This window comes from Phyllobates terribilis, unplaced genomic scaffold, assembly GCF_046119375.1.
Source record: "Phyllobates terribilis strain yellow unplaced genomic scaffold, ASM4611937v1 Scaffold_4__5_contigs__length_816908805, whole genome shotgun sequence".
NCBI classification, from domain to species: Eukaryota; Metazoa; Chordata; class Amphibia; order Anura; family Dendrobatidae; genus Phyllobates; species Phyllobates terribilis.
In genome coordinates this window covers 16677014-16699747 of record NW_027362764.1, presented here as the reverse complement: position 1 = coordinate 16699747, position 22734 = coordinate 16677014, and the positions used below count along the sequence as shown (strand labels likewise).

The 22734-nt window shown below is 42.7% G+C and overlaps 1 protein-coding gene across 3 annotated transcripts in view; it reads right to left on the bottom strand.

Moving 5' to 3' along the window:
• Positions 1-22734, bottom strand: part of PTH1R (parathyroid hormone 1 receptor) — a 489914-nt gene that overhangs the window by 76731 nt on the left and 390449 nt on the right. For all 3 annotated transcript variants that reach the window (XM_073677167.1, XM_073677169.1, XM_073677168.1), the window contains exons 5-7: positions 22327-22421; positions 6258-6444; positions 5930-6083 (exon numbers count right to left, since the gene is read on the bottom strand). In XM_073677167.1, the coding sequence (XP_073533268.1) occupies positions 5930-6083; positions 6258-6444; positions 22327-22421 (436 nt within the window). The remainder of the gene's footprint in view (positions 1-5929; positions 6084-6257; positions 6445-22326; positions 22422-22734) is intronic.

Genomic DNA, 22734 nt, shown 5'->3' with positions numbered 1-22734 from the left:
CACACTTAAAGCAAAGGCACACAGTACTACATTCTCTTTATTTTCATTTTCAGCCAAGTCTACAGGAGCAACCTTTTTGTGGCCCTTGCGCCGTCTACGAGATGGGGACTCTCTCACCTCGTCTAGCCCCTCCTGACTGACCTCTCCTTCTACTTTCGTAGTGTCACCGTCAGCTACGGGGTCTGTGTCACTCCCCATGGTGTTGTGGACTAACAGGTCACCTCCCACTTTGACGTCACCCCCTTCTACTGGAGCTACCCCGTTATCAACGGTCACATTGTCATTTTTAGGAGGTACCAACCCACCACCAGTAATTTTTTTTGATTTTCTATCCTCCACGCTGTTTTGAACAACCGCCCGTTTTTTAGACTCCGCCCCCTTTTTAACAACCACACGAGCAGGGGAATTTTTACAAGAAAAATCAGCAATAGTCTTAGGACTTAGTTCACAACAGCTCTTGCCACCTCCCCGGTCACTCTGGGACAACACTGGCGCCCCCGGAGAGTTCATAGAATGGTCCACTGCCACCATTCCATATGATGCCCACAGCTCCTGTGGTTTCTGCACCATGTCCAGTTTCATGTCCAGTAGACGTTTCTCAAATACCTGCTCCGGTTTTAACAGGCACTTTAATCGCTCTAATCGCTCAATAGCTTCAGACTCAGTTGCTGCTCCTTTCACAGCCATTTTTATCTGCTCCTGCATTTCCTCTGGACACTATTCACACATCGCTCTCCCCGGAAAAATTTTCATGGCCCCGCCAAGCCACAGCAAAACTGGATTTGAGTGCGATGACAACCTTCGCAACCCCGCCGAGTTGCAGCCAAATGCTTTAAAGTTCGTGAGCCCCGCCGAGCCACAGCAAACCAGGTTTGAGTGCGACGCCAATCTTCGCAACCCCACAGAGTTGCAGCCAGATGCTATAATCCACACTCGTCCTGTGCCGTTGCCCCTAGCAACAGGGCTGTCGTTGCCGCTAGCAACCAGACTGCAGCTGCCCGCACTCTCGAACCATATGTAGGGCAGCACTAGTCATCATAATGGAGGATACTCGCTTCGCTGCGACAATCAATGCACACGTGCAATGTCTTTCCGTTTTTAAACAATGCTCAGCAGTTTATTACTTCATAAACCACAGTTCACCGGGTCCAACTCAGTGGCACGCCGACACACATATATATAATATTCACGAGCCAAGTGACACACCGGCCCACTTGCTCCAGGTACAGCCTTCAGCAAGGTAATAACATAGCAATGTCCATATTAATGTCCATATAGCACAGGGTATTACCTTTGCCGGGTTTAGCTGCTGAAGTCTATTAGGCTTGCCACCACTGTGGCTTTGCGGCTTCCCAGGTAGGGGTCTCTAGCCGTCGTTTCCTCAAAGGCCACTGACATCCACACAGGATCCAGTCTCGACCTTTCAGGCACCAGGCTTCACTCGGCCTCACTAGGCCTCACACGGTCGGTGTCCAACACACACGGGAACAGGCCTTACGCCTCTCTCACAGAACACACCTGTCTCCCATCAAGCAGGGTTTATATATGCATCCCGTGCACACACACACACACACTCTGACAGGACCTTGCTGATGTCACAGTCATGTGATCAGACAGACATTCTGTGCGTGCAGGACCTGTGCTATGTCACAGTCATGTGACCAGTCACCTGAGGGGGAAGGTACATGGTCAGGTAAAACACATCCTGGACCATTACCGTAATGCCAGCAAGTCGCTGCATTACAGTAGTTATAATCTTGTACATAGGGGCAGTATTATAGTAGTTATATTCTTGTACATAGGAGCAGTATTATAGTAGTTATATTCTTGTATATAGGGGGCAGTATTATAGTAGTTATATTCTTGTACATAGGGGGCAGTATTATAGTAGTTATATTCTTGTACATAGGGAGCAGTATTATAGTAGTTATATTCTTGTACATAGGGGGCAGTATTATAGTAGTTATATTCTTGTACATAGCGAGCAGTATTATAGTAGTTATATTCTTGTACATAGGGGCAGTATTATAGTAGTTATATTCTTGTACATAGGAGCAGTATTATAGTAGTTATATTCTTGTACATAGGGGCAGTATTATAGTAGTTATATTCTTGTACATAGGAGCAGTATTATAGTAGTTATATTCTTGTATATAGGGGGCAGTATTATAGTAGTTATATTCTTGTACATAGGGGGCAGTATTATAGTAGTTATATTCTTGTACATAGGGAGCAGTATTATAGTAGTTATATTCTTGTACATAGGGGGCAGTATTATAGTAGTTATATTCTTGTACATAGGAGCAGTATTATAGTAGTTATATTCTTGTACACAGGGGGCAGTATTATAGTAGTTATATTCTTGTACATAGGGGGCAGTATTATAGTAGTTATATTCTTGTACATAGGGAGCAGTATTATAGTAGTTATATTCTTGTACATAGGAGCAGTATTATAGTAGTTATATTCTTGTATATAGGGGGCAGTATTATAGTAGTTATATTCTTGTACATAGGGGGCAGTATTATAGTAGTTATATTCTTGTACATAGGGAGCAGTATTATAGTAGTTATATTCTTGTACATAGGGGGCAGTATTATAGTAGTTATATTCTTGTACATAGGAGCAGTATTATAGTAGTTATATTCTTGTACATAGGGAGCAGTATTATAGTAGTTATATTCTTGTACATAGGGGGCAGTATTATAGTAGTTATATTCTTGTACATAGGAGCAGTATTATAGTAGTTATATTCTTGTACACAGGGGGCAGTATTATAGTAGTTATATTCTTGTACATAGGGGGCAGTATTATAGTAGTTATATTCTTGTACATAGGGGCAGTATTATAGTAGTTATATTCTTGTACATAGGGAGAAGTATTATAGTAGTTATATTCTTGTACATAGAGGGCAGTATTATAGTAGTTATATTCTTGTACATAGGGGGCAGTATTATAGTAGTTATATTCTTGTACATAGGGGCGGTATTATAGTAGTTATATTCTTGTACATAGGGGCAGTATTATAGTAGTTATATTCTTGTACATAGGGAGCAGTATTATAGTAGTTATATTCTTGTACATAGGGGGCAGTATTATAGTAGTTATATTCTTGTACATAGGGGGCAGTATTATAGTAGTTATATTCTTGTACATAGGAGCAATATTATAGTAGCTATATTCTTGTACATAGGAGCAGTATTATAGTAGTTATATTCTTGTACATAGGAGCAGTATTATAGTAGTTATATTCTTGTACATAGGGGTAGTATTATAGTAGTTATATTCTTGTACATAGGAGCAGTATTATAGTAGTTATATTCTTGTACATAGGAGCAGTATTATAGTAGTTATATTCTTGTACATAGGGGACAGTATTATAGTAGTTATATTCTTGTACATAGGGGCAGCATTATAGTAGTTATATTCTTGTACATAGGGGCAGCATTATAGTAGTTATATTCTTGTACATAGTGGGCAGTATTATAGTAGTTATATTCTTGTACATAGGGAGCAGTATTATAGTAGTTATATTCTTGTACATAGGGGTAGTATTATAGTAGTTATATTCTTGTACATAGGGGTAGTATTATAGTAATTATATTCTTGTACATAGGGGGCAGTATTATAGTAGTTATATTCTTGTACATAGGAGCAGTATTATAGTAGTTATATTCTTGTACATAGGGGGCAGTATTATAGTAGTTATATTCTTGTACATAGGGAGCAGTATAATAGTAGTTATATTCTTGTACATAGGGGTAGTATTATAGTAGTTATATTCTTGTATATATGAGCAGTATTATAGTAGTTATATTCTTGTACATAGGGGGCAGTATTATAGTAGTTATATTCTTGTACATAGGAGCAGTATTATAGTAGTTATATTCTTGTACATAGGGGGCAGTATTATAGTAGTTATATTCTTGTACATAGGGGCAGTATTATAGTAGTTATATTCTTGTACATAGGGGGCAGTATTATAGTAGTTATATTCTTGTACATAGGGAGCAGTATTATAGTAGTTATATTCTTGTACATAGGGGCAGTATTATAGTAGTTATATTCTTGTAGACTGAGGCAGTATTATAGTAGTTTTATTCTGATACACAGGGGATATTGTGAAGTTGTGTTGCCTATATTACAGTATATCAGAGATTACTCAGCAAAGGTGCAATATTGGACACATTGTAGAAGTGACATCAAATCTGTTCTTTCTTGATTTTGCTGGGAAAAAATAGTTAGTGAAATTCTACAACATATTCAGCAATGTGAAAGTATTCGCCTCCTTCCTGATTTCTTATTCTTTGCTTGTTTGTCACTTAAATGTTTCAGATCACAAAACAAATGTAAATATTAGACAAAGATAACACAAGTAACACAAAATGCAGTTTATAAATGAAGATCTTTATTCTTAAGGGAAAAAGAAATCCAAACCTTCAGGGCCCTGTGGGAAAAAGTGATTGTCCCCTAAACCTAATAACTGGTTGGGCCCTCAGAAGCAACAACTGCAATCAAGTGTTTGCGATAACTGGCAATGAGTCTTCACAATGCTCTGGAGGAATTTTGGCCGCTCATCTCTGCAGAATTGTTGTAATTCAGCCACATTGGAGGGTCTCCAAGCATGAACCGGCTTTTTAAGGTCCGGACACAGCATCTCAATCGGATTAAGGTCAGGACTTTGACTAGGCCACTCCAAATGTTAATGTTGTTTTTCTTAAGCCATTCTGAGGTGGACTTGCTGGTGTGTTTTGGATCATTGTCCTGCTGCATAACCCAAGTGCGCTTCAGCTTGAGGTCATGAACAGATGGCCGGACATTCTCCTTCAGGATTTTTTGGTAGACAGCAGAATTCATGGTTCCATTTACCACAACAAGTCTTCAAGGTCCTGAAGCAGCAAAACAGTCCTAGACCATCACACTACCACCACCATATTTTACTGTTGGTATGATGTTCCTTTTCTGAAATGCTCTCTTACTTCTAAGCTAGATATAATGGGACATACACCTTCCAAAAAGTTCAACTTTAGTCTCATCAGTCCACAGAGTATTCTCCCAAAAGTCTTGGCGATCATCAAGATGTTTTCTGAAAAAACTGAGATGAGCTTTTATGTTCTTTTTGCTCAGCAGCGGTTTTTGTCTTGGAACTCTGCCATGCTGCCATTTTTGCCCAGTCACTTTCTTATGGTGGAGGCCTGCAGTTCTTTGGATGTTGTTGTGGGGTCTTTTGTGACCTCTTGGATAAGTCATCGCTGCGCTTTTGGAGTAATTTTGGTCGGCCACTCCTGTGAAAGTTCACCACAGTTCCATGTTTTTCCCATTTGTGGATAATGGCTCTCACTGTGGTTCCCGGGAGTCCCAAAGCTTTAGAAATGGCTTTATAACCTTCTCCAGACTGATAGATCTCAATTACTTTGTTTCCCATTTGCTTCTGAATTTCTTTGGGTTGCAGCATGACGTCTAGCTTTAGAGGATCTTTTGGTCTACTTCACTTTGTCAGGCAGGTTCTATTTAAGTGATTTCTAGATTGAGAACAGGTGTGGCAGTTATCAGGCCTGTGTGTGGCTAGGGAAATTGAACTCAGCTTCCAAGATATGTGATAAACCTCAGTTAATTTATGTTTTAAGGGAAGGGGGGAGGCAATCTCTTTATCACACAGGGCCCTGTAGGTTTGGATTTCTTTTTCCCTTAATAATAAAGACCTTCACTTAAAAACTGCATTTTGTGGTTACTTGTGTTACCTTTGTCTGATATTTTGTGTTTCCTTGTGTTATCTTTGTCTAATATTCACATTTGTTTTGTGATCTGAAACATTTAAGTGACAAACATACAAAAGAATAAGAAATCAGGAAGGGGGCGAATACTTTTTCACACCACTGTATATATTTATAGCCCTCATTTAGGAAATGATTACACACAGGAAACTCACCCCATCCAAAAAGTGTGAACCCCCAAAGATATTTTTTATCTGAGAAAAAAGCCATAAATATGAGACAATGGAGATAAAGTCCTTCTACGAGGATCCAGTAGTAGTTGGTGGCCAAAAAATAAAGGAAAAAAGTGACAGTAACTTTACACCCGACCTGAAGAGGAAGAAGAGACAGAAGTGAAGTCACCATTTTATCATCATTTATTTTTCCAATCTCTTTTCGATTACTACTATTTACATATATATAATCGTTATAATCTATATAATACTGTATATATATATCTTTTAAAAAAGTATGATTTAAAAAAAAACATCGTCCGTCACTCACAAACTGGGACTTGTCGGCTGGAGGAGCCTCCGTCATCGACTTCAAGTCCGTCTCCGAGAAACGTTCCATTTCTTCGAAGGGATTTCCGGAATACAGAACGGCGTCTTTCACAAAGATACTGACGGCTCGCAGCATGAAGGACACGAAGAGGTGCATGTGGATGTAGTTCCTCGTGCAGTGCAGGCGCCTGCGGGGGACACAAGCACCGGAAGGTTTAGCATTTTTGCACGTTTGATCAGTTCCCGTGATTATTTGCTTTTTCTCCCGCGTAGAAAATGAAGACGTCGTCACCTGGTCTCGGCCATTGCACAATAATACCGCCAGAGGGTAACGCGGCTTGTTGTAAGTGGCCAATTATATTCCTTCCCTCCAGGGGGTTTTCTATTAGCCCGCTCATGTAAATGTGCTATGGAAAGTGGAGGAGATTGAAAGGTGAAGGATGCTTCCTCCGATGAGGGATTCATTAGGCTGACACGGATTCTGGCCGCGGCACGGTAATGCCGCCATCTCTGCACATTCAATATTCTACTAATGATTTAATACTGTTTGGTTAAATCAATATCGCTCCGATCACTGACTTGCCGGGAAACGTTCACGGTCAATCGTGTATAGTTGCATCATTACATGGTGGGAATAATATTAGACGTAAGGTGGATGAGCTCTACTAGAAATCCTGAGGCCTCGCACGGCTCCGCTACTTTCTCCCTGTGTGCAGATGACACAAACCTCTGTAATGCTACAAATACTATTCAGAATTTACTGGCAAATTGGGTCTTTGCAATTTACTGGGGATCTGTCACCAGATTGCACAATACAAATTGGATAGATTATTGCATAGATCTCTTACACCTGGTGTACTTTGAAAATCCATGTCAGGATGGCTATAAAACTCAGCCGCCACCCACCTAGTCAGATTGGCAGCTCCTCAGTGTCCCCCCTCCCTGCTGCTGAACCTCTGCTCATATAGCCTGATTGACAGCTCCTCAGTGTCCCCCTCCGTGCTTCTGCTGAACCTCTCCTCATATAGCCTGATTGATAGCTCCTCATTGTCCCTCCTCCCTGCTGATGATTCTCAGCTCATATAGTCTGATTGACAACTCCTCCGTGTCCCTCCTCCCTGCTGCTGAACCTCTGCTTACGACACCTGATTAACAGCTCCTCATTGTTCCTCCTCCCTGCTGCTGATTCTCAGCTCATATAGTCGGATTTAAAAGTCCTCAGTATCCCTCCTCCCTGCTGCTGAACCTCTGCTCATGACACCTGATTAACAGCTCCTCAGTGTCCCCCCTCCCTGGTGCTGAACCTCTACTCATGTACTTTGATTGACAACCCCTTAGTGTCCCTCCTGTCTGCTGCTGAACCTCTGCTCATGACACCTGATTGACAGCTCCTAATTGTCCCTTCTTCCCATCTGCTGATTCTCAGCTCATATAGTCTGATTGACAACTCCTCAGTGTCCCTACTCTCTGCTGCTGAACCTCTGTTCATGTACTCTGAATGACAGTTCCTCAGGGTTCCTCCTCCCTGCTGCTGAACCTCTGCTCATGTAGCCTGAATGACATCTCCTAAGTGTCCCTCCTTGCTGCTGCTGAACCTCCGTTCATGTACTCTGAATGACAGCTCCTTAAAGTCCCTCCTTTCTGCTGCTGAACATCTGCTCATGTAGCCTGAATGACATCTCCTAAGTGTCCCTCCTTGCTGCTGCTGAACCTCCGTTCATGTACTCTGAATGACAGTTCCTCAGTGTTCCTCTTCCCTGCTGCTGAATCTCTGCTCATGTAATCTGATTGACAGTTCCTTAGTGTCCCTCCTCCCTGCTGCTGAACCTCTGTTCATGTACTCTGAATGACAGCTTCTCAGTGTTCCTCCTCCCTGCTGTTGAACCTTTCTCCTTACTCCTTCAGCATTAGCGCTGGACTCGGCAGAGTAGTCTCATTGCTGGGACTTCTGCTTTATATCAGGATTTCTATGAACCCCCATGGTCTCATCCCCGGCCCTCAGCTCTATGGTCGGGGTACACCGACACTAGTGGGCATTTGCAGCCCCCTTTATATCTTACACCTCTGGTAGATGCACATGAAGCATGGCAGTCAATGGCAGACACAGGTAGGGAAGGGCCCCTGTGCAGTGATATTATATGGCCCCTGTGTAGTGATATTATATGGGCCCCTGTGCAGTGATATTATATGGCCCCTGTGTAGTGATATTATATGGGCCCCTGTGCAGTGATATTATATGGCCCCTGTGCAGTGATATTATATGGGCCCCTGTACAATGATATTATATGGGCCCCTGTGCAATGATATTATATGGCCCCTGTGTAGTGATATTATATGGGCCCCTGTGCAGTGATATTATATGGGCCCCTGTACAATGATATTACATGGGCCCCTGTGCAGTGATATTATATGGGCCCCTGTGTAGTGATATTATATGGGCCCCTGTACAATGATATTATATGGGCTCCTGTGCAGTGATATTATATGGGCCCCTGTGCAATGATATTATATGGGCCCCTGTGCAGTGATATTATATGGCTCCTGTGCAATGATATTATATGGCCCCTGTGCAATGATATTATATGGGCCCTGTGCAATGATATTATATGGGCTCCTGTGCAGTGATATTATATGGGCCCCTGTGCAATGATATTATATGGCCCCTGTGTAGTGATATTATATGGGCCCCTGTGCAGTGATATTATATGGGCCCCTGTACAATGATATTATATGGGCCCCTGTGCAGTGATATTATATGGCTCCTGTGCAATGATATTATATGGCCCCTGTGCAATGATATTATATGGGCTCCTGTGCAATGATATTATATGGGCCCCTGTGCAATGATATTATATGGGCCCCTGTGCAGTGATATTATATGGCTCCTGTGCAATGATATTATATGGCCCCTGTGCAATGATATTATATGGGCCCTGTGCAATGATATTATATGGGCTCCTGTGCAGTGATATTATATGGGCCCTGTGCAATGATATTATATGGCCCCTGTACAATGATATTATATGGGCCCCTGTGCAATGATATTATATGGCTCCTGTGCAATGATATTATATGGGCCCCTGTGCAATGATATTATATGGGCTCCTGTGCAATGATATTATATGGGCCCCTGTGTAGTGATATTATATGGGCCTCTGTGCAATGACATTATATGGGCTCCTGTGCAATGATATTATATGGCTCCTGTGCAATGATATTATATGGGCCCCTGTGCAATGATATTATATGGGCCCCTGTGCAATGATATTATATGGGCTCCTGTGCAATGATATTATATGGGCCCCTGTGCAATGATATTATATGGGCCCCTGTGCAATGATATTATATGGCCCCTGTGCAATGATATTATATGGGCCCCTGTGCAGTGATATTATATGGGCCCCTGTGCAATGATATTATATGGGCTCCTGTACAATGATATTATATGGGCTCCTGTGCAGTGATATTATATGGGCCCCTGTGCAATGATATTATATGGGCTCCTGTGCAATGATAATATATGGGCCCCTGTGCAGTGATATTATATGGGCCCCTGTGCAATGATATTATATGGGCCCCTGTGCCATGATATTATATGGGCCCCAGTGCAATGATATTATATGGGCCCTGTGCAATGATATTATATGGGCCCTGTGCAATGATATTATATGGGCCCTGTGCAATGATATTATATGGGCTCCTGTACAATGATATTATATGGGCCCCTGTGCAGTGATATTATATGGGCCCCTGTACAATGATATTATATGGGCCCCTGTGCAATGATATTATATGGCCCCTGTGTAGTGATATTATATGGGCCCCTGTGCAGTGATATTATATGGGCCCCTGTACAATGATATTATATGGGCCCCTGTGCAGTGATATTATATGGCTCCTGTGCAATGATATTATATGGCCCCTGTGCAATGATATTATATGGGCTCCTGTGCAATGATATTATATGGGCCCCTGTGCAATGATATTATATGGGCCCCTGTGCAGTGATATTATATGGCTCCTGTGCAATGATATTATATGGCCCCTGTGCAATGATATTATATGGGCCCTGTGCAATGATATTATATGGGCTCCTGTGCAGTGATATTATATGGGCCCTGTGCAATGATATTATATGGCCCCTGTACAATGATATTATATGGGCCCCTGTGCAATGATATTATATGGCTCCTGTGCAATGATATTATATGGGCCCCTGTGCAATGATATTATATGGGCTCCTGTGCAATGATATTATATGGGCCCCTGTGTAGTGATATTATATGGGCCTCTGTGCAATGATATTATATGGGCTCCTGTGCAATGATATTATATGGCTCCTGTGCAATGATATTATATGGGCCCCTGTGCAATGATATTATATGGGCCCCTGTGCAATGATATTATATGGGCTCCTGTGCAATGATATTATATGGGCCCCTGTGCAATGATATTATATGGGCCCCTGTGCAATGATATTATATGGCCCCTGTGCAATGATATTATATGGGCCCCTGTGCAGTGATATTATATGGGCCCCTGTGCAATGATATTATATGGGCTCCTGTACAATGATATTATATGGGCTCCTGTGCAGTGATATTATATGGGCCCCTGTGCAATGATATTATATGGGCTCCTGTGCAATGATAATATATGGGCCCCTGTGCAGTGATATTATATGGGCCCCTGTGCAATGATATTATATGGGCCCCTGTGCCATGATATTATATGGGCCCCAGTGCAATGATATTATATGGGCCCTGTGCAATGATATTATATGGGCCCTGTGCAATGATATTATATGGGCCCTGTGCAATGATATTATATGGGCTCCTGTACAATGATATTATATGGGCTCCTGTGCAATGATATTATATGGGCCCTGTGCAATGATATTATATGGGCTCCTGTACAATGATATTATATGGGCTCCTGTACAATGATATTATATGGGCCCCTGTGCAGTGATATTATATGGCCCCTGTGCAATGATATTATATGGGCTCCTGTACAATGATATTATATGGCCCCTGTGCAATGATATTATATGGGCCCCTGTGCAATGATATTATATGGCCCCTGTACAATGATATTATATGGGCCCTGTGCAATGATATTATATGGCCCCTGTGCAATGATATTATATGGGCTCCTGTACAATGATATTATATGGGCTCCTGTGCAATGATATTATATGGCCCCTGTACAATGATATTATATGGGCTCCTGTACAATGATATTATATGGCCCCTGTGCAATGATATTATATGGGCCCCTGTGCAATGATATTATATGGGCCCCTGTGCAATGATATTATATGGGCCCCTGTGCAATGATATTATATGGCCCCTGTACAATGATATTATATGGGCCCTGTGCAATGATATTATATGGGCCCCTGTGCAATGATATTATATGGCCCCTGTGCAATGATATTATATGGCCCCTGTGCAATGATATTATATGGCCCCTGTGCAATGATATTATATGGCCCCTGTGCAATGATATTATATGGCCCCTGTGCAATGATATTATATGGGCCCCTGTGCAATGATATTATATGGCCCCTGTACAATGATATTATATGGGCCCTGTGCAATGATATTATATGGCCCCTGTGCAATGATATTATATGGGCTCCTGTACAATGATATTATATGGGCTCCTGTGCAATGATATTATATGGCCCCTGTACAATGATATTATATGGGCTCCTGTACAATGATATTATATGGCCCCTGTGCAATGATATTATATGGGCCCCTGTGCAATGATATTATATGGGCCCCTGTGCAATGATATTATATGGGCCCCTGTGCAATGATATTATATGGCCCCTGTACAATGATATTATATGGGCCCTGTGCAATGATATTATATGGGCCCCTGTGCAATGATATTATATGGCCCCTGTGCAATGATATTATATGGGCCCCTGTACAATGATATTATATGGGCCCCTGTACAATGATATTATATGGGCCCCTGTGCAATGATATTATATGGGCCCCTGTGTAGTGATATTATATGGGCCCCTGTGCAGTGATATTATATGGCCCCTGTGTAGTGATATTATATGGGCCCCTGTGTAGTGATATTATATGGCCCCTGTGCAATGATATTATATGGCCCCTGTGCAATGATATTATATGATTATATGGGCCCCTGTGCAGTGATATTATATGGGCCCCTGTGCAGTGATATTATATGGGCCCTGTGCAATGATATTATATGGGCCCCTGTGCAATGATATTATATGGGCCCTGTGCAATGATATTATATGGGCCCCTGTACAATGATATTATATGGGCCCCTGTGCAGTGATATTATCTGGGCCCCTGTGCAATGATATTATATGGGCCCCTGTGCAGTGATATTATATGGGCCCTGTGCAATGATATTATATGGGCCCCTGTGCAATGATATTATATGGGCCCCTGTGCAGTGATATTATATGGGCCCCTGTGCAGTGATATTATATGGGCCCTGTGCAATGATATTATATGGGCCCCTGTGCAGTGATATTATCTGGGCCCCTGTGCAATGATATTATATGGGCCCCTGTGCAGTGATATTATATGGGCCCTGTGCAATGATATTATATGGGCCCCTGTGCAATGATATTATATGGGCCCCTGTGCAATGATATTATATGGGCCCCTGTGCAATGATATTATATGGGCCCCTGTGCAATGATATTATATGGGCCCTGTGCAATGATATTATATGGGCCCCTGTGCAATGATATTATATGGGCCCCTGTGCAATGATATTATATGGGCCCCTGTGCAATGATATTATATGGGCCCCTGTGCAATGATATTATATGGGCCCCTGTGCAATGATATTATATGGGCCCCTGTGCAATGATATTATATGGGCCCTGTGCAATGATATTATATGGGCCCCTGTGCAATGATATTATATGGGCCCCTGTGCAATGATATTATATGGGCCCCTGTGCAATGATATTATATGGGCCCTGTGCAATGATATTATATGGGCCCCTGTGCAATGATATTATATGGGCCCCTGTGCAATGATATTATATGGGCCCTGTGCAATGATATTATATGGGCCCCTGTGCAATGATATTATATGGGCCCCTGTGCAATGATATTATATGGGCCCCTGTGCAATGATATTATATGGGCCCTGTGCAATGATATTATATGGGCCCCTGTACAATGATATTATATGGGCTCCTGTGCAATGATATTATATGGGCCCCTGTGCAATGATATTATATGGGCCCTGTGCAATGATATTATCTGGGCCCCTGTGCAATGATATTATATGGGCCCCTGTGCAATGATATTATATGGCCCCTGTACAATGATATTATATGGGCCCTGTGCAATTATATTATATGGGCCCCTGTGCAATGATATTATATGGCCCCTGTACAATGATATTATATGGGCCCTGTGCAATGATATTATATGGGCTCCTGTGCAGCGATATTATATGGGCCCCTGTACAATGATATTATATGGGCCCCTGTACAATGATATTATATGGGCCCCTGTGCAATGATATTATATGGGCCCCTGTGTAGTGATATTATATGGCCCCTGTGTAGTGATATTATATGGGCCCCTGTGTAGTGATATTATATGGCCCCTGTGCAATGATATTATATGGGCCCCTGTACAATGATATTATATGGGCCCCTGTGCAATGATATTATATGGGCCCTGTGCAATGATATTATCTGGGCCCCTGTGCAATGATATTATATGGGCCCTGTGCAATTATATTATATGGGCCCTGTGCAATGATATTATATGGGCCCCTGTACAATGATATTATATGGGCCCCTGTGCAGTGATATTATCTGGGCCCCTGTGCAATGATATTATATGGGCCCCTGTGCAGTGATATTATATGGGCCCTGTGCAATGATATTATATGGGCCCCTGTGCAATGATATTATATGGGCCCCTGTGCAGTGATATTATATGGGCCCCTGTGCAGTGATATTATATGGGCCCTGTGCAATGATATTATATGGGCCCCTGTGCAGTGATATTATCTGGGCCCCTGTGCAATGATATTATATGGGCCCCTGTGCAGTGATATTATATGGGCCCTGTGCAATGATATTATATGGGCCCTGTGCAATGATATTATATGGGCCCCTGTGCAATGATATTATATGGGCCCCTGTGCAATGATATTATATGGGCCCCTGTGCAATGATATTATATGGGCCCTGTGCAATGATATTATATGGGCCCCTGTACAATGATATTATATGGGCTCCTGTGCAATGATATTATATGGGCCCCTGTGCAATGATATTATATGGGCCCTGTGCAATGATATTATCTGGGCCCCTGTGCAATGATATTATATGGGCCCCTGTGCAATGATATTATATGGCCCCTGTACAATGATATTATACGGGCCCTGTGCAATTATATTATATGGGCCCCTGTGCAATGATATTATATGGCCCCTGTACAATGATATTATATGGGCCCTGTGCAATGATATTATATGGGCTCCTGTGCAGCGATATTATATGGGCCCCTGTACAATGATATTATATGGGCCCCTGTACAATGATATTATATGGGCCCCTGTGCAATGATATTATATGGGCCCCTGTGTAGTGATATTATATGGCCCCTGTGTAGTGATATTATATGGGCCCCTGTGTAGTGATATTATATGGCCCCTGTGCAATGATATTATATGGGCCCCTGTACAATGATATTATATGGGCCCCTGTGCAATGATATTATATGGGCCCCTGTGCAGTGATATTATATGGCCCCTGTGTAGTGATATTATATGGGCCCCTGTGTAGTGATATTATATGGCCCCTGTGCAATGATATTATATGGGCCCCTGTGCAGTGATATTATATGGGCCCCTGTGCAATGATATTATATGGGCCCTGTGCAATGATATTATCTGGGCCCCTGTGCAATGATATTATATGGGCCCCTGTGCAATGATATTATATGGGCCCCTGTACAATGATATTATATGGGCCCCTGTGCAATGATATTATATGGGCCCCTGTGTAGTGATATTATATGGGCCCTGTGCAGTGATATTATATGGCCCCTGTGCAGTGATATTATATGGGCCCTGTGCAATGATATTATATGGGCCCCTGTGCAGTGATATTATCTGGGCCCCTGTGCAGTGATATTATATGGGCCCTGTGCAATGATATTATATGGGCCCCTGTGCAGTGATATTATATGGGCCCTGTGCAATGATATTATATGGGCCCCTGTGCAGTGATATTATCTGGGCCCCTGTGCAATGATATTATATGGGCCCCTGTGCAGTGATATTATCTGGGCCCCTGTGCAATGATATTATATGGGCCCCTGTGCAATGATATTATATGGGCCCTGTGCAATGATATTATATGGGCCCCTGTGCAATGATATTATATGGGCCCTGTGCAATGATATTATCTGGGCCCCTGTGCAATGATATTATATGGGCCCCTGTGCAATGATATTATATGGGCCGCCGTACAATGATATTATATGGGCCCCTGTGCAATGATATTATATGGGCCCCTGTGCAATGATATTATATGGGCCCTGTGCAATGATATTATATGGGCCCTGTGCAATGATATTATATGGGCCCCTGTGCAGTGATATTATCTGGGCCCCTGTGCAATGATATTATATGGGCCCCTGTGCAATGATATTATATGGGCCCCTGTACAATGATATTATATGGGCCCCTGTGCAATGATATTATATGGGCCCCTGTGCAATGATATTATATGGGCCCCTGTACAATGATATTATATGGGCCCCTGTGCAATGATATTATATGGGCCCCTGTGCAATGATATTATATGGGCCCCTGTACAATGATATTATATGGGCCCCAGTGCAATGATATTATATGGGCTCTGTACAATGATATTATATGGGCCCCTGTGCAATGATATTATATGGGCTCCTGTGCAATGATATTATATGGGCCCCTGTGCAGTGATATTATATGGGCCCCTGTGCAATGATATTATATGGGCCCCTGTGCAATGATATTATATGGGCTCTGTGCAATGATATTATATGGGCCCCTGTGCAATGATATTACAGTCATATGAAAAAGTTTGGGCACCCCTATTAATCTTAAGCTTAATGTTTTATAAAAATTGGTGTTTTTGCAACAGCTATTTCAGTTTGATATATGTAATAACTGTTGGACACAGTAATGTTTCTGCCTTGAAATTAGGTTTATTGTGCTAACAGAAAATGTGCAATCTGCATTCAAACAAAATTTGACAGGTGCATAAGTATGGGCACCCTTATCATTTTCTTGTTTTAAATACTCCTGCCTACTTTTTACTGACTTACTAAAGCACTTTTTTTGGTTTTGTAACCTCATTGAGCTTTGAACTTTATAGCCAGGTGTATGCAATCATGAGAAAAGCTACTTAAAGTGGCCACTTGCAAGTTGTTCTCCTGTTTGAATCTCCTCTGAAGAGTGGCATCATGGGCTCCTCAAAACAACTGTCAAATGATCTGAAAACAAAGATTATTCAACATAGTTGTTCAGGGGAAGGATACAAAAAGCTGTCTCAGAGATTTAACCTGTCAGTTTCCACTGTGAGGAACATAGTAAGGAAATGGAAGAACATAGGGACAGTTCTTGTTAAGGCCAGAAGTGTCAGGACAAGAAAAACATCAGAAAGGCAGAGAAGAAGAATGGTGAGATCAGTCAAGGACAATCCTCAGACCACCTCCAGAGAGCTGCAGCATCAACTTGCTGCAGATGGTGTCACTGTGCATCGGTCAACTATACAACGCACTTTGCACAAGGAGAAGCTGTATGGGAGAGTGATGCGAAAGAAGCCGTTTCTGCAAGTACGCACAAACAGAGTCGGCTGAGGTATGCAAAAGCTCATTTGAAGAAGCCGATTTCTTTTTGGAAGAAGGTCCTGTGGACTGATGAAACCAAGATTGAGTTGTTTGGTCATACAAAAAGGCGTTATGCATGGCGGCAAAAAAACACAGCATTCCAGGAAAAACACTTGCTACCCACAGTAAAATTTGGTGGAGGTTCCATCATGCTTTGGGGCTGTGTGGCCAATGCCGGCACCGGGAATCTTGTTAAAGTTGAGGGACGCATGGATTCCACTCAGTATCAGCAGATTCTTGGCAATAATGTTCAAGAATCAGTGATAAAGTTGAAGTTACGCAGGGGATGGATCTTTCAGCAAGACAATGATCCAAAACACCGCTCCAAATCTACTCAGGCATTCATGCAGAGGAACAATTACAATGTTCTGGAATGGCCATCCCATCCCCAGACCTGAATATCATTGAACATCTGTGGGATCATTTGAAGAGGCTGTCCATGCTCGGCGACCATCAAACTTACAGGAACTGGAATTGTTTTGTGAAGAGGAATGGTCAAAAATACCTTCATCCAGGATCCAGGAACTCATTAAAAGCTACAGGAAGCGACTAGAGGCAAAAGGAGGATCTACTAAATATTAATGTCACTTTTCTGGTGAGGTGCCCATACTTATGCACCTGTCAAATTTTGTTTGAATGCAGATTGCACATTTTCTGTTAGTACAATAAACCTCATTTCAAGGCAGAAACATTACTGTGTCCAACAGTTATTACATCTATCAAACTGAAAGAGCTGCTGCAAAAACACCAATTTTTATTAAACATTAAGCTTAAGATTAATAGGGGTGCCCAAACTTTTTCATATGACTGTATATGGGCTCCTGTGCAATGATATTATATGGGCCCCTGTGCAATGATATTATATGGGCTCCTGTGCAATGATATTATATGGGCCCCTGTGTAGTGATATTATATGGGCCTCTGTGCAGTGATATTATATGGGCCCCTGTGCAATGATATTATATGGGCCCCTGTGCAATGATATTATATGGGCCCCTGTGCAGTGATATTATATGGGCCCCTGTGCAGTGATATTATATGGGCCCCTGTGCAATGATATTACATGGGCCCTTGTGCAGTGATATTATATGGGCCCTGTGCAATGATATTATATGGGCCCCTGTGCAGTGATATTATATGGGCCCCTGTGCAATGATATTATATGGGCCCCTGTGCAGTGATATTATATGGGCCCCTGTGCAATGATATTACATGGGCCCCTGTGCAGTGATATTATATGGGCCCTGTGCAATGATATTATATGGGCCCCTGTGCAGTGATATTATATGGGCCCTGTGCAATGATATTATATGGGCTCCTGTGCAGTGATATTATATGGGCCCCTGTGCAGTGATATTATATGGGCCCCTGTGCAATGATATTATATGGGCCCCTGTGCAGTGATATTATATGGGCCCCTGTGCAATGATATTACATGGGCCCCTGTGCAGTGATATTATATGGGCCCTGTGCAATGATATTATATGGGCCCCTGTGCAGTGATATTATATGGGCCCTGTGCAATGATATTATATGGGCCCCTGTGTAGTGATATTATATGGGCCCCTGTGCAATGATATTATATGGGCTCCTGTGCAGTGATATTATATGGGCCCCTGTGCAATGATATTATATGGGCCCCTGTGCAGTGATATTATATGGGCCCCTGTGCAATGATATTATATGGGCCCCTGTGCAATGATATTACATGGGCCCCTGTGCAGTGATATTATATGGGCCCTGTGCAATGATATTATATGGGCCCCTGTGCAATGATATTACATGGGCCCCTGTGCAGTGATATTATATGGGCCCCTGTGCAATGATATTATATGGGCCCCTGTGCAATGATATTACATGGGCCCCTGTGCAGTGATATTATATGGGCCCTGTGCAGTGATATTATATGGGCCCCTGTGCAATGATATTATATGGGCCCCTGTGCAGTGATATTATATGGGCCCCTGTGCAATGATATTACATGGGCCCCTGTGCAGTGATATTATATGGGCCCCTGTGCAATGATATTATATGGGCTCCTGTGCAATGATATTATATGGGCTCCTGTGCAATGATATTATATGGGCCCCTGTGCAATGATATTATATGGGCTCTGTACAATGATATTATATGGGCCCCTGTGCAATGATATTATATGGGCTCCTGTGCAATGATATTATATGGGCTCCTGTGCAATGATATTATATGGGCCCCTGTGCAATGATATTATATGGGCCCCTGTGCAGTGATATTATATGGGCCCCTGTGCAATGATATTATATGGGCCCCTGTGCAATGATATTATATGGGCCCCTGTACAATGATATTATATGGGCCCCTGTGCAATGATATTATATGGGCTCCCGTGCAATGATATTACATGGGCCCCTGTGCAATGATATTATATGGGCCCCTGTGCAATGATATTATATGGGCCCCTGTGCAATGATATTACATGGGCCCCTGTGCAATGATATTATATGGGCCCCTGTGCAATGATATTATATGGGCCCCTGTGAAATGATATTATATGGGCCGTTCTATGATAGAAGCTGCTTTGGAGGTGGATGTGGCCCCCTGACCTCTTGGGCCCCTGTGTGACTGCACAGGCCGCACCAGTGATATGTCCGCCCCTCATGCCAGTAATATCACACATTGCAGACAACCCTGGAGGATGAGGATGGTGTCAGTCAGTCCCATCTCCTTATCAGTTAGGGGTTTTTAGTTGCAGAGGTGGGAGAAGGACCCTCTAAGTGTTGGGTGATGGAAGGTCTCTATGCTCTGATGAGACCTCTCTGGTCGTCACCTTCTGGGGCATCAGTTAGGTCTCTGACCATCTGCTCATAAGGGGGTTGTGGAGGATTACTAACATGTCTGCTTTCTTAGTACACAGCACCACCGCTGTCCACAGGTTGTGTGTGGTATTGCAGCTTAGCGCCATTCACTGTCACATTACAGAGCTACAGTACCCTCGGACAGGAGTGGCGCTCCTCTGAAAGAAAGCCGCTATTCCTAGTCATGGACAGCCCCTTTAAGCCTTGAAGACGGGCAGCGCTCTGATGATCTCTTGCTCTTTTAGCATCAGGAATTAGCGCTGTACATTTTTTCTCCCATCCATCTTATGTTGTCGTCTTTGCTATCGATGGAGACATGGAGAGCTGTGATCACCAATCTCATCATCTAATTAATGAATGCGATGAACATTTTTCTTCAAGGACAAGACTAGTTTTTGTTTTCCTCTTGATATAGCAACAAATAGACAACTCAGTCTCCACAGATGTATTATGACCTCCAGACAAATGTTCTGCTTTTCAGAAAATTTTGCATAAATAAATAGCACAAGCAAATAGTGGAGAAAAATATTCTTTCTTAACAGAAAGATAGTGTTACTGTTTATAGTAAGTGTTTTATCTCATCCTCGAGCTGTATTCACAGCTACACTGCGCAGTACTGATTTGTCCTCCATGTTGCGGCTCCATTCTAGTAAATGTTTTATCTCATCCCTAGGCCGTATTCTCAGCTACTCTCCTCAGTATCAATATTTTATGTCCTCCGTGCTGTAGCTCCTTTCTAGAAAGTGTTTTATTTAACCCCAGTGTTGAATTCACAGCTACACTGCTCAGTACTGCGGAAAAATGTCCTCCGTGCCGCTGCTTCTGAAGATGTGCTACATAGAGACAGGAGAGCAGGAATCCCTCATGTCTGTGGCTGTTGTGTATGGGAGACATCATAGCCACTAGTTGCCACCCACTAGCACAGAGACAACTGAAAATTAGAGACAGAGCCCGCAGAGGGGAAATCTAGTTAAAATGCAAATTACAATCTATGTAATGGCCAGAAATAGTGTTATTCTAGTAAATGTTCAATCTTCCCCCATTGCTGTATTCATGGCTACACTGCTCAGTACTGTTGTAAATGTGGTCTATGCTGCTGCAAGTTATATCTAGTAAGTGAGTCAGTCTTTATCTCACCCCAGTGCTGGATTCACAGCTACACTTCTCATTTCGGCTGTATAGTGTCCACTGTGATGCATGCTGCTGATGATTTCTATTAAATGTTTTATCTCACCCAAGTGTTTTGTGGTCTGGGCTACATTGCTCTGTAATACTGTATAATGTCCTCCGTACTCTCGCTGCCTTCCAGTAAGTGTTTTATCTCACCACACTGCTGGATTTATGGCTACACACTGTTCAATACTGCTGTATACAGATGAGCTATTTAATGTCTGCTGCCCTGGTCCGCCAGCCAGTCCTCAGTTTTGCATTCGTCATCCTTACCCTGGCATCCTTGGGGCATATGGCACTTAAAAGGACCCACAAGACCATGATATCATAGTGTGGCACACTTTATTAGGTCACGTGACTGGAAGTAACATGGTGTCACAGAGCCCAGTCAGTGCCAGAGATGCCCAGGATGCCAGGCTCAAAAGTGAAGACCAGCTGCCAAGGAAGAGAGACTGGACAATGGACCAGGGCAGTGCAAATCAAATTACTCTTCTACTGTATAATCTCCCCCCCACTGTGCTGGATTCACAGCTACACTGCCCAGTACTGCGGTATATTATCTTCCATGCTGCGGCTGCTTCTTTGGGTCATGTGTTACATAGAGACAGGAGAGCAGGAATCCCTTGTGTCTGTGTGTGCTGTGCATGGGAGACATCATAGCAGCCAGTGTACACCCACCAGCTCAGAGACAACTGAAAATTAGTGACAGAGCCTGCAGAGGGGAAACTGGAGAAAAATGGGGGCTACAAGTCATATAATTCCTCATGTGCACACAGAAGAGATTATTCTGAAGAGTCACCTGGATTGACAGGTGCTTCAATGTCTCCAACCGTAAATGAATGACTAATCTAATGGGAGAAAGATGAACGTTACCATCCACAGAACGTCTCCTTAGATATTGTCCATCTGTAACATTTCACTGACGTTTAGTAACGTTATCTAAAGTCAAAATAAAATGTAGTTTGTTGCTTAAGTTCAAGGACAGAATCTGGAAAGAACTGGCAGGAGAAGGAGCGTCCTGACATTTTATCTTCAAGCATTTCCTGTGGATGTCATTAATCATTACATTCACTAATTAGGAGATTTCATCAAGACAAGTGGAACAATCAGCGGCATAAACAAAACCTGGCAAGAAGAGGAGCGACGCACTCACCTGAAGTATCCTAAGATGAGGACCGCGACAGTCAACGATCCCAGGGAGATTGAATACCCCACAGTGTAGATCAGGTGAAGACGATCAAACACTTCCTACAAAGAACAGAGAGAACGTCAGGAGAGCAGAGACATCGGAGAACAGAGACATAACAGAGAAGTCCAGGAAGAACAGGAGCCACCAGGGACAACAAAGCTACAAAGTATCAGAAGATCCCAAGAGAACAAAGCAAGAACATCCTGGACTAAACCAAGAAGAAACCCCCCGAAGGACACGTTCTCATATCACTGGAGAAGACAATTATGGAAGAAGAGATAAAGAGAAATGAGGAAGAAGATGGAGACAACAAAGAACAGGGAGACAACGAGGAGCCGCGAGACAACGAGGAGTCGGGAGACAACGAGGAGC